Source organism: Callorhinchus milii, unplaced genomic scaffold (assembly GCF_018977255.1).
Source record: "Callorhinchus milii isolate IMCB2004 unplaced genomic scaffold, IMCB_Cmil_1.0 Scaffold4, whole genome shotgun sequence".
In the NCBI taxonomy this organism is placed as follows: Eukaryota; Metazoa; Chordata; class Chondrichthyes; order Chimaeriformes; family Callorhinchidae; genus Callorhinchus; species Callorhinchus milii.
Window position 1 is genome coordinate 75,313,642 of NW_024704745.1, and position 13,690 is coordinate 75,327,331.

General features: G+C 38.5%; 1 protein-coding gene across 2 annotated transcripts in view; it reads left to right on the plus strand.

Annotated features, from left to right (window-relative positions):
• Positions 1-13,690, plus strand: part of LOC103177160 (F-BAR and double SH3 domains protein 2) — a 137,843-nt gene that overhangs the window by 77,795 nt on the left and 46,358 nt on the right. For both annotated transcript variants that reach the window (XM_042333902.1, XM_042333903.1), the window contains 3 exons: positions 1,277-1,331; positions 1,764-1,892; positions 11,765-11,887. In XM_042333902.1, coding sequence (XP_042189836.1) covers positions 1,277-1,331; positions 1,764-1,892; positions 11,765-11,887 — 307 coding nt within the window. The remainder of the gene's footprint in view (positions 1-1,276; positions 1,332-1,763; positions 1,893-11,764; positions 11,888-13,690) is intronic.

A 13,690-nucleotide genomic window follows, 5' to 3' on the forward strand; every position in this document is an offset into this window, starting at 1 on the left:
TTGGTCACTTCAATCCCCAACTGTTTGTGGGACACTGCTGTGCGCAATTGGCTGCTGCGTTTCGCCCTCAAATATACAGTCAATTCACTTTAAAGTATATTCTGTGAAGCGCTTTGAGACGTCTCGAAGACATGAAAAGCGCTATATCAAATGCAAGGATTATTATTATTAAAATGATTTTCTAAGTGATTCGCCAAATAATTCTGTATGTATTCCAACAGTCAAAGTGCTTTCGGAAGTTACTTTTAAGTCTCAAGTACATTCTATTTCAATGCAATTTTTTTTAGAGAGGACAATTTTTGTTTGTATCATGTGACATTTTTCATTGTTCACTGGTATGCAATAAACTTCACATTTCAGCTGATATGCCAGTGACAGCACAGGTACAAATATACAAATTGATATATTTAATTTGAAAATTAGTCTGATTTGTTTTGTTGGGCTGACTTGTAGCCGTAACCCATTTTTCTTGCACATTTTATCTTCCTCAGACACTGATCCTTGCTGAGGTCTGATCCACAAAAACCAGGAATCTCTGATATTTTGCCCAAATGGCTCATTATTAATTTGTAAACCAGGAGATTGAGCATCATCGCATCAACTAGTCTACCCGCACAAACTACCTGGGCCAAATAGCCTGGTTCCGTGCTGTAAAGCTTCATGTAATTCTATACTGAACCAATATTTGAGGTGACTACTTGAGGATTATAAGCTGAATTGGCTGAATTGCGCAATTGGCTGCCACGTATTCACCCAGAAAATACACATTCAGTTACTTTGCAATATATCCTTTGAAACACTTTGAGAAGTCTCAATGACATGATACGGCGCTATATTAAATGCAAGGATTATTATTATAATATAAGAATGTATTGTTTATTGAAGCTATGATTTTCCAATGCTTGGTCAACCAACCCATGTTTTTATCCTGGCACAGCTGCTTTTTGTAATCGTAACTTCTTCTAAATGCCTTTCTGCATTGCCTTATAACGTTATTTGCGGTTTCCCTGCCCAGCTACTCTTGCTTTTTGATTTTTTTCTGCACAACTTGATGGTATTCTCAAGTACTGTCACCATGATAATGAGCCATTGAGTACCGCACTAGCTGCAGATTTTCATTTTGAACACTCTCTGTCTGATACAATGATGCAATGCATCCCTAAAGACATGTACAAAGTAATTTATGATTTGCATTGAAGTTGAAGAACAGATTGCTTTTGTAAGATCAATGTCTTCCGATTGCTCTACTAAACTTGCCATTTGATTTTATTTTCAGGTCCAAACTTAGTCTCTTTCAGTCGAAAATAAGTTTACAGAAAGCAAGTGTTAAGGTGAGTTTCATCAAAAATTTAAGTGAATGGATTGCCTGAAATCTTGAGCTAGATATTTCATCTAATTTTTCTCTATCATGCACCATGCCCACCAGATTGTCTGTAGAATTAAAATATTCTGTAGTGACCTTTTTATTTTCTACAAAATTAGCAGTCACTACAGTTTACAGTATATCCTGTGAAGTGCTTTGAGACTTCCTCCTGACACAAAAGACACAATCTAATGTAAATTGCTGTATTTGAAGTGGGGCAGGGAAGATATACTAATTACACAAGACTCGTAAGAAATACAGTTGAATTCTCTTTACAAATGTAACCAAGCTTTTAATTTTAGAATATCCTTGAATTACATGAATTCCCAAGTGGAAAGCCCGTGAGAGCTTCTATGATGGACTAGGGGAGGTGTTGAGAAATGTTTTATTCATGTTGCAGTTAAAAGCACGACGCAGCGAGTGCAACATAAAAGCTAATCATGCGAGGAACGACTACCTTCTCACATTGGCAGCTGCGAATGCACACCAAGACCGTTACTATCAGATCGACCTCGTAAACATGATGTCGGTAAGTCAACTTTCATATCAGAAATAACTCTGAGGAAAACTTGAGCCATTAGTTTCATTCCAAACATTGTACACTTTATAAAGGATACAAAAGATGGCATTAGAAGTGGTGGAAACACATGTGCAGTATTAATACCGCACAGAGTAATTTCAGAATGACCCCTTTTTCTATGCTGTAACATTCTGTGTAACTGGATTAATAAGTCGAGTCCACTTGTATGTGACTTGAATGTTTCTAACAGATTTTACACAAGTATTCCCTGCTGATGCAAGAAGGTTTTAAAGCTTACATAGGGGTGGGAAGAATGCAGAAGCCTTATTGGAGGAAATTTGGTTCTCTGGCAACACATTTTAATCAGTTCCTTTCAAAACAATGTGATGCTCTGTTTGAACAAATCATGTTTTATACTGTACTACCTAAATCTGCAAGTCAGCAGGACTTGAAATGAAATGTATTTGCTTCATATGCAGACTATTGAAACTTGAGGCGTGGGGTGGGGAGAGAGTTTAAAGTCAATGTTTTGTCCCTTTTGTCCATTATGAAAAACATTAGGTTGGGTCAGTCTGGCTCTGAGTCAGAAGGTTGTGGATTCAAATCCCACGTTGGAACTTGAACTGACAGAGTCTAAACTGACATTACAATTGCAGTGATGGAGGGGAGGGATTGCATTGTTGAAAGTGCCGTCCTTCGGATAAGATGTTAAACTGAGGTCCCCTCTCCATGTTCAGGTGGATGTTATAGATCCACTGGCATTGTTCAAAAAGAGAAGGAAGTTTTTCCCAGTGTCTTTTTTTCCATTTTTAAACAGAAAAGCCCTGTTATGACATACTTTTTGTGTCTTATCAAAAACAACTTGCAATTCTCCCACAAACAGCCGTGGATTCAATGACCAAATTATTATTATATTTTATTATTTTTGGGAGGAGGGATTATTACCCCCAGAAAGTGACCAGCCAATCAACTAACAACTGAGTTCCTGTATCTTAGTGCTCTAACCAGCTTAGTGATTAGAGCACTCATCTCGCAAGTGAGGGGACCTGGGTTCGATTCCTGGGCAGGGCGAACCTTAGGCAAGTTTCCTTACTCTACACACCTCTGTTTACCAAGCAATAAGTAGGAACCCATTTTTTAGTCCGTTGGCAGATCGCTTTCCGGGGATAATAATTCCTTCAAAAAATTCACGACTGTTTGTGGGACACTGTTGTGCACAATTGGCTGTCACGGTTTGCCCACAAAATAAACAGTTAATTCACTTTACAATATACTTCCTGAAGCGCTTTGAGACATCCGAAGACGCGATAAGGCGCTGTATCAAATGCAATTATTATTATTATTGCTAGGTAAACAAAAGCATGTGGGGTAAGGAAATTTTTCTAAGGATTTGTCCTGCCCAGGAATAGAATCCGGGTCCTCTTGCTTGCGAGGTGAGTGCTCTAACCAAAGGAATTAAAATAATGAAGTGATTCCAGTAATTTTAAATTAGTGCAGAATAGAATTGTAGCAAATCTTTTCCTCATTCACTGCTGTCACAAAAAGGTATTAGTATGTGAATCTTGCTGCATTACATATTCATTGAAATATCAGTATTAAAATCCATGAGTAGGAAGTGCTGGCTGTCAGTTTCCACGGTAATATCTGAACTGGCAGATTGAAGATTCACAATTTGTTCATTTATTTTTCCCAGAAACTACAAGGTTTCTGCAAGCAGAGCACATAATAAATGATTTGGAACAACAAGCAGACATGCAGGCAGAGCAAACCTAGTTTAATAAATCATTCCCAAGATTGCTTTCAGTTCCTTGAATGGTTAAGTGGGAGGCAGTCTTGTGCCATTATTGAGGTTCTATTAATGGTAAGGAGTGAAGATAAAATTACGTTTAGGCAGGTTTTGCATTCTGTCACTGCTGGCAACACGGGCATTTACGATTCCATTTTTCAGTTCTGTAACTAAATATTACCCATTGTTTCTCAGAAGTATTTGATTCTCAGCATAATGTTGAGTGAGCGCGGATTTTAAAATTAAGATGAAGTCGAGGAGAAACCAGTGAAACTTTGTGATATTAACGATTGGATCAGGTTTTTAATGCCAGGAGATCAGACAGCAATTAGCCTTGTATTAATTAAGTAATTCATTAATTCTTTCTCATTCATTCATTCATTTGGAAGGATTATTATTGGTAATGAATTTTGGGATATACAGATGGTGTTTAAAATACATATTGTAGTGAAGAGTTTGTATGTTTAAAACACTTAACCTCCAGTTTGGCTTTATTTCGTGATTTAGTTTCTTACCACCATCCCTCTCTTTACTTTTCCCCTTCCTCTATCCTCTGAATCACGATAGTCAATATTTCCTAAATATGTTTCAGTACAGTTTAGCCTTCACAATTTTCATTCTTTTCTCGTAAGCAGATACTTGGTCACTCTACAGAGTGTAAAAATTTGAAAAAATATTTGGCTGTTCCTCCGTTGCATCTCACTCTGTCATTGGGTGACAGGGAGTTAAGGCATCAAGAATTATTTGCAAACAAATCTGAACTGAAGATGAAAAATGGCCCAGCTGGAGGGAGGTGATGTGGAGGAGGTGACTGAACACTCGGTCAAAGAGAGTGGTTTCATCAGTAAATCAGTTACAGCCTCCACATTCCACACAGAGCTAATAGTTTGTTAGGAAATGGAAATGGAATGGTTTTGACACATTCCTTTTTGCAAGTGTCAGCTTGGCTCAGTGCTAACACTCTCATCTCTGAGCAGGAGGTTGTGGGTTCAAGTCGCACGTCGGGACTTGAACTCTCATAACCTACGGTGACGCTCCAATGCAGTATTAGGGGAGTGTTGCATTATCGGAGCGCCGTCCTTCGGATGAGACATTAAACCAAGGTCCTGTCTGCCTATTCAGGAGGAAGTTAAAGATCCCATCGCTCTAATCGAAAAGAGAGAGGAGTTTCTCCCAGTGTCCTGGACAATAATCGCCCAAATAAATTAGTCATACATTTTATGGCTGTTTGTGAGACATTGTTGAATGCACTTGTGCAGAGAATGAAGATCCCAGGGTCTAGAATGATTGAAGAAGTTGGTGTTGGGAAGATATCTGAAACTGAGGAGAAAGATATTTGGGAAGAACATTGCAGAGGATTATAGCCTGGTGATTAAAGGCTCTGACTCTGGAATGAATGTAAGCAGTAAATCCAAATAATTAGGGTGAGAATGTGGTTGATCCAGAAAGCTGGAGGAAATCACACATAGGATGGAGAATACATCTAAAAGTACGTTATGCGGAGGAGGGGAAATCTGCTTGTTTAAGCAGAGAAATTGCACAAGCTGCACAAATGTTTACGTACATATAAACAAAATCAACCTACCACTGAGTGACAAGCCGATATGAATGCAGCACACACATGATGAGTGTCTTACCAAAGATGACTGACATTGCTGTCATAATGCAACAAACGCAGAAATAATATTTTAGTCCTCAGTCAATTAGTTGGTGTTAGTTATGTACTTTGTCTAAAAACTCTAACCTCAATTAGCTGGGATTTTGTACTTCAGTGCTATATGGTTATGTTAATGACCTTGTAGTTAATTACAAACTGTCAACACTGACTGTAAAAATTCTACCATCAAATGGCCAGTTTACAATACCATTTATACTTATGTAGCTCCTTTCACATGGGACGGTGTCTCAAACGTGCTTGATAGTGCTGGCTGGGCACCTGAGCTGGGGGGTGAGGGTGGAATGACCAAAGCGCAGTCAGATGTATGGTTTGGGATGGGCCTTGAAAGAAAGGTGGGAGGAAAACAAGTTAGAGGAACCCCGGACAGGTGTTCCAGAGACCAGAGTTAGATTGGCTGAAAGTCTATGGTGGGGCGGATAGAGCGGGGGGGGGGCATGAGGCAAACCAGTGTTTGCCGAGTGAAGGGAGGGGCCAGGTCGATAAGGTTAAAGAAGGGTGGGCAAAACCATGGAGGGATTTAAGAACAAGGATCTTGTATTTAATCTGCTGGGTGCAGGAGAGGACATGATTTCAGAGATCTGGATAGTACACAACCTGTTCAGAAAATTGCTGTGGAGTCCATTGATTGTTGGGGAGTCCTAGAGTATTCTGGAATGGCTATCTAAGTGCAAGTTGTTGTTATTGAGTAGGTTTGGGGTTTTCAAGCCTTGACGTGATGAAAGCATGGATAAGGGTCTCAGTGGCCTGAGAGATGAGGTAGTGGCAGATTTTGAATGTTTAATACCAACCATTGAGTACTCGCCTTAACCCAGTTATTGTAATTATTTTTGTTAATTGTTTCACTTTCTAATAGTTTATTATATCTTTATCTTTAATATTCCTACCATTACGTGTTTAATTAATTACATAGGAAAAACTCCCCCAAAAATGACTCAAAATTGCAAACAGTGTATTGCAAAATGTTGATCTCTTGACTGTAAAATGTGTGTGTGAGGGAGAGAGAGATATGTGCATACTAAAGGTTTCACTAGTGGATGAAAAGCAATAATGTGTGTTTTACGTCATTGAGGGATTAGCAGAAATCTCCAAGGTTGTGGCTGTAGATAAATTGGCATTTCAGATGTGAAAGTGAATCAATGAAAACAATGCAACCTTCAGTACCGCAGTGTCCAACAGCTCCCTCTGTTGACTTGAATAGCAACTGTACTAATGTTAGATCTAGGTCAGCATTATTTTGTGCACTTAGCCTCAATGTATTTATTCAAACCACAATATATTTTCTTGTCTCTTCCTAGCTTTGGTAGTGTGTTTTCCTACCTTAATGGCAGTATGCTGTAACTGTCTGCATTGAAATTTGTATTACACTTGCATCTGTCACCAGGAATGCTACTTTCCACCTCTACGACATTGCTCTCTTAATGCCTACTATAATCCTTATCGAGACCACTGTCAGCCTTAAAGCATACTCTTCTCTCAGGTTCCACCTTTTGCAAATTTCAATTCATCCAGAGCCCCAAATGGCCCAGTTCCTCCCGAAACTCCCTTCACTCCTTACTTGCCAAGCTCCACAAGCTCTTTAAGGCATCAACATTGTTTTCAAAAGATGGATATTCTCATTTTTAAACTCCTTCCCAACCTCAGTGCTCTCTCCAGACAGCCGACCTGTGCAATCTTCTCCACTCCTATGGCCCAGCCACAATCTTCTTAAAACTGTATCAAACTATTTCAGGTGTCAGCCTAACCCAGTTGAGTCAGAAGAATGTGGGTTCTAACCACACGTCTGAACTCAGTTGTGGCTGATACTTCAATGCAGTCTGCTAGAGATGTGCTGCTTTGTTGGAAGTGCCATCCTTCGGATGAGACATTAAATTGAGTTTCCATCTGCCTTTTCAGATGGACGGTAAAGATCCCATATTACTATTGAAAAATAGAGTTTCTCCCGGTGTCCCGGCCAACAATCCCCCTCAATACATACATTTGGCCATTTACTTCATGGCTGTGTGCAAATTGGCTGCCATGTTTGTCTATAAATACATAGTCACTATATTTCATAGCAAGATCTCAATCACGTGATCAGGTGCTATATCGAATGCAAGGATTATAATTATTATTTACTTGTTGGCATGTTTGATATTTCAGATCAGTGATAACATCATATACATTTGATACTGGAGATTCTACTTGGTGCAATCCCTTGAACTTGTTTGGTATATTAGTGGCTGCTCAAATTTTGCCTATTGAAATCCAAGAACAATACAAAAATAAAGTAATTTATCATTAGTTTTTCACCAGTGAAATTAGATGTACTTGGTGTCTTGTGTTTGATCCTCAACATTAGCTCACTTGTTGATTACAATGATTTTACAGTATTGACTGACTGGATCTCTATTGTTCCTCTTGAAAGAATCAGAGTAGAATGGAAACAACAATGCTAAATGGCGTGAGAGAGTGCAGAGAATATTACCTACTGCCCTTCTGGTTAGAATTGTAAACGTTTAGAAGGTTGGTGACGATGAGACTGAACGTTTTCAGTTTGGGAGTTTCTACTCAAAGTACATGGAGACCAAAATTGGCCTTAGGAACCATGGGTTAGGGAGAGATGGTGAAATCTAGATTTTTACTCATTATCACTCACCTTCAAATGAACCTGCTAGAAAGCGGATGTTACACAAAGACAGGCCCAGAATTGCCTGTAACATCCCTATGGTCAGATAGCCACTCACGCTATCTAGATCTGCAACCACAGGACTTTGTAACAGGGATCAGTCTGTGGCTGTTTGATTCATGACTTTAACAGTTTAACAGACTTTAATGCCTTTTTGGCGTCCTCTGTGCAATTAATTCTAAACCAGGAAAAAACAACATAACTAATACAGTTTTTGCTTTTAATGCCGGCTTCCTTGACTCCTAGCAGACTTCCCAAAAATCAGTCATTTCTGCCTTTAAAGATTCCGTAGATGGTTTTGACACTGCAGCTAAGTTCTCTGAAAGAGTTTGTTAGTTCTAAATTGGGCTGCCTGTCAGTGAGTTTGGCTTAACATAAGACAAAACCAGGAAACATCAGTCGTTACACCACAAAACAAGGAAGAGGAAACTCATTGAGACACGGTGATGTATTCTCAAGCAGTCAGACAGACATGGGTTAGCTAAATGTTTGGGCATTGGTGTGGTCACATGAATAGTGCGTTGATTTCAGTTGCCATGATTTCATCAGGTCTTTGTGTATTTTTGTCGTATTTGCACAACTGGAAAAACAATGTACTCTGTTGGGCTATCTCTTTAACTTGCCTTATTACATCTGCAGAATTAACGACTGGTGATTCTGTGTCAGTTCAAAGTGCATTGCATTTTTACATCTCTTGTCCTTGGCTGTGAAATGCTTTAATACTGTAGAAAGATGTTGGGGAGTTGGGATATTTCTGGCATTGCAGATGCTACCATGTTTTACACTTATTTTTAACATGTTTGTAGTGCTGTTTTTTTTCAGAATGTCTAGATTTTTTGACTTCTGAAATATTGCCTATACTTATCCATACAAAAAGGGTTTGTTATCACAATCATTGCTGCTATTGCTGCTATGATTGCCACAATTATATTGAAAATTTATCATTCGTGTCTGAATTTGTTTTGCTAAATCTTTTATAACCAGGCATTTCTGGTTCTTTAACCAAAATCCACTGTTAAAATGCACATTGCCCTTGTATTATTGCAAGGGCTTTTAATTGTGTTACAGAATAAAATGAAGCCATAATATATCGTGGAAGAAAGAAAGGACTGTTTGGGTCTATCTTTGTTTTGTGCACAATTTACCCACAAAGGACTTTACGCATTTGATTTCCTGAGGGGAATTCTATAGAACGCATGACCCCGAAGTGTAATTGAGCAATATTTCAGAAAATAAGCCGAACCTTACAACATGATACTTTAGGTGGTTAGCCAATAATTGTGCCATTGTCCCATTAGACCTCCATTTCCTCTTCACACTTGATTTGTATTTTTTCTTTCAAGTGTGAACTGTTTTAGTAATATCCATATGTCCATATCTTAGGCCACCACCTAATTGTCTTTTTGATAATGCGTGAGAGAGACATCGAGTAGTAATAGAATGGTTGGAGACCCCTGGCCAGACCACAATTGGATTTGTTTGATTTTATGAATTCTTAAATTGTTTACATTTACTCACCATTATTCTTTCATATCTGCGCTCGTGATTAATGAACTTATTCCATGTTTATATAAGTTTTTATACATTTTTACAGGGAAGTCCAAAATTGTATGTTTCATTTACTGCCAGAAAGAAAATACTTTTCAGCCTATGCTTTATTTGAAAGGAAGTGCCATTTAGGCCCTGTTCAAAGCATGTGGAGTTCTGTAGCTCAGTGATTAGAGCATTCTCCTCGCAAGCGAGAGGATCTGGGTTCGATTCCCGGCAGGGTGAAACGTTGGGCAAGTTTCCTTGATCCACACACCTCTGTTTACCCAGCAGTAAGTAGGAACCCGGTTATTAGTCGAATGGCGGATCACTTTTCCAGGGGTAATAATTCCTTCAAAAAAATATAATAATTTGGTCACTCAATCCACGATTGTTTGTGGGACACTGCTGTTCGTAATTGGTTGCCATGTTCCGCTCACCAATATACAGTCAGTTCACTTTATGGTATATTCTATGAAGCCCTTTGAAATGTCTTAAAGACCTGATAAGGCAGTAAATCAAATGCAAGGATTATTATTATTGTTTTAGACTTCGCTGAATTCTAACCACTATTTCCCCAACCCTAGTAGTCTGGGCATAAAGCTTTGTGCCATCTGGTCATTTTAGTGTTGGAAGCCCCCTCTTCCATGTCATTTATTATTGAGGCACTTTGAAACCTTGTAGAATATCATGAATCTGGCACCCAGCAAAGCCTTTTTCATTTATTGCATTATTTCCATGACCAGGCCAGTTTTGGTATGGATTCCATGAGTCTTAATCGTTTTTAAAATCCTCACATACAGACTGACACTTCTGCAAGCCAAGGTGTCTTGTATCTTGAAGATCTTTCATTCCCAAATTTGGATATGACTCCAAAGAATTCTAGTGGACTTGTGAGGCATCACTTTAAAGCCATGCTGACTACTCTTACTAACCTCTGATCTTTTTAAATGACAAGAACACAAAATAGCCCCTTAAGAGATAGTTCCACATACTGTACTTCTCCCCGACAGCTGTTAGAGCAACTAGTATATACTTCCCAATTATCTTTCCTTTTTTGAATATTCTCCACTCCTTGGGTACAGTTTAGTTTAGCAATAATTATTACAATTTAGTAATAATATGTTCAGTTCCTCTGTGTTTGGAGCATATTAGAATATGAGTAGGCGACTCATCTAGTTTGCTGGTTTGCTGCAGAATTCTGTAGTTTAGCTTAATGATCCAGGTACTGTGTAGTTATTTGGAGGTGACTAACCAATTGTCAGTTAATTTATTGATGATGGGTGAACAACAACAACAGCAAAATTACATTTATATAGTGGTTGAACTGATCGAAAAATCTCATCTATAAACTCAGTGATAAGGGCAGTAAACTTGCCAGTGATAACATATAATTGATGCTTTTACTACTTTGAGTTGCTTCAAAACATTGGTTTTAGTCATTCCTGTATATTTGATTGATTACTCCCATTCGTCCCCAAAATATACAGTCAATCCACTTTACAATATATTGTGTGAAGAGCTTTGAGACATCTCGAAGACGTGATAAGGCTCTATATCAAAGGCAAGGATTATTATTTTCACTTGTGAAAATGGAGGAGGAAGTGAGCACTGTGCTGTTGATCTTTACAATGCTATGTCATCATGAATAAGGGCTCTGGATGCGATCCAGGGACTTTCATAAATAACTGGCCGCAATTCTACAATGCATTACTCTACACTGACTCCTTGGGAATGACAGTCTTGCATAGCTAAAAATATCTTTTTTACACTTCCTCTTCTATATTCACAATCTACTTTTCTATTCTCTTGCTGCCTTATCCTCAGTATCTTGTTATTGGATTCTCAATCTCCAGTCTGGTGAATTTTGTAGATTTTACACCAGGTGATCCAGGCGTGTAGCCAGTTAAATCCATTATCTCACCTGAATTGTAATGATTGGTGCCCTGTCCAAACTGGCCACCTCAACAGTAAGGACTGTCAGACTTCAAAAGGTTTTTTAGATTCATATAGTCTCCATACTTACATACAACGGGTTTGATTTTTAGATGGATTGAGAATAATTAGGCTCTTCCAAGTACCAGAGCCTCGTTAGTCTTCCACATTATAACTGTGTACATTTTGGGAGTATATATAGTCCTCCTGATGTGAAAGGTGTTATATGAAAGTAAACTGTTGTTGATGTTATTGTAAAACAATTGCTTTGTTTATGCTTGCTTGTATAGGCTCTGGATGGAAATTTCTATGACCATCTTAAAGAATACTTGATGGTATTCAGCAGAACGGAACTTGAGGCCTGCCAGTCTGTACAAAACACATTCCAATTATTGGTGGAAGCTTCGAGCAGGGTGAGTCTCTGTTCCCTAACTTTTATCAGTTTTTTTTATATGAACCTTGCTTATGTACGTGCTTGGATATATTTATATGTTATATTTGATAGTTATCGCAAGTTATATCTCTTCCGATTTCCTGCAAGTTCCCCATTCATGTTATCACTTGATAAAATGGATGAGGAATCCCAAAAGCCATCATTGAGTTCACCGTATGTGGGAATAAAGCTTGTAAAAGATGAACATTGTTTTTTTGGTGGCATTTAGTGGAATTTAGCAGAATAATCAGTAAGAGTAGCACCTCTTTTATAAATGATGCTCATTTCTGAAATCTTATCGAAAGGATGTGATAAAATTAGCACTCCTGCGGCCTAATTGATCTAATCTGAATTCTAATCCCACAGTACCCTAATAATGTTATCCTGTTCAATCCTACTTAATCTAATGTTGCAGGAGTCCACATTTAAATGTGGCAAAATCAGACTCACAATAGTCCTGCAGGATTAGAATTTAACATTGAAAGCATAACAGGCCACCTTAAGGAAGTTATCGGCACACAAGCATCTGCTGTGCCAAAACGGCCAATTATCTTGGAAAAGGAAGAGAATGAGGAGGCAGGGTTCAGTGTCAGGTCATTTTTAAGCACAGGACAGACACTATCACAGTGTGATACGAGGAAATAAGGCATTGCTCTAGATGCCAAATTTGCTGGACAAGTGTTAGCTTCCTACAATTGACTGAGAAACGAAGTGAATCCAGGCCAACACTTAGAGAATGCTGTGCAGGAAATGTTCCCACCTGATTGCAAATGACATTCATGGTTCATCTGCACTACTACAGCTCTATCTGCAGCACTCAGAAGCGACAATCTGGCTTAATTATGCAAATGATACATTTCAGACAACAGTTGGTGGTTTACCTGGGGTGAAGCAATGTTCTGTGTGCAACAGCTCACAAACATGCTGTTGAAAAGCATCTCGATTCATTTTTTTTAATAATCCATATCAGCAAACACAATCAAGGATAACAGTGCCTTTTTTTAAATGGAGTTTGATTTCGCAAGGCCTTACATGTGCTAAATTGCAACACTTGCACTACTTGTGTTTTCCTCTTTTGACCCATGAGCTTCTCCCAGGCTGCCGTGTAATAACTGAAAGTTTTGCTGCTAAACTACTTGAAGATGTAAAAAACAAGGGGAGTTTTACATGGAGTTGCATCAACATGGAAGGAAGTAATTAGCATTGTGCCATAGGGAGTATTGCTTGGAATGATGTTCATTATAGTACATACATGTGAATGATTTGGAAGTGAGGACAGGGGAGTTGCAAATGATAAGGAATTGGCTAACCAAACACAAAGTGATAGCTGGACTTATTTAAGAGTCGAGGCTGCCAAAAGACATTGCCAAGTAGCAAATGTCATTTAATGTGAATAAATAAAACAAATGGAGAATAGGGTAGGAGAATGAACAATGGGAATATAACTTGAACAGTATTATTTTAAAGGACCTGACACGAGACAGACTTGGATAGGCTTGAATAGTGGATTGATCGCTCAAACCATCAGCGCAGCGTATGGTGGCTGTGAACAAAACTAATGAGCTCCTCAATCTATGTCTGAAGGGAATAGAGCATAAATCACATGTAGTAATAACAGCCTGTGCAACTGGTTTGACCTACCTGAGATATTGTAAAAAATTCTAGTTGCCATATCACAGGAAAGAAATCTTGATCTATATGCAGTAATAATAGTAATCCTTGCATTTGATATAACACCTTATCACGTCTTTGAGACGTCTCAAAGTGTTTCACAGAATATACT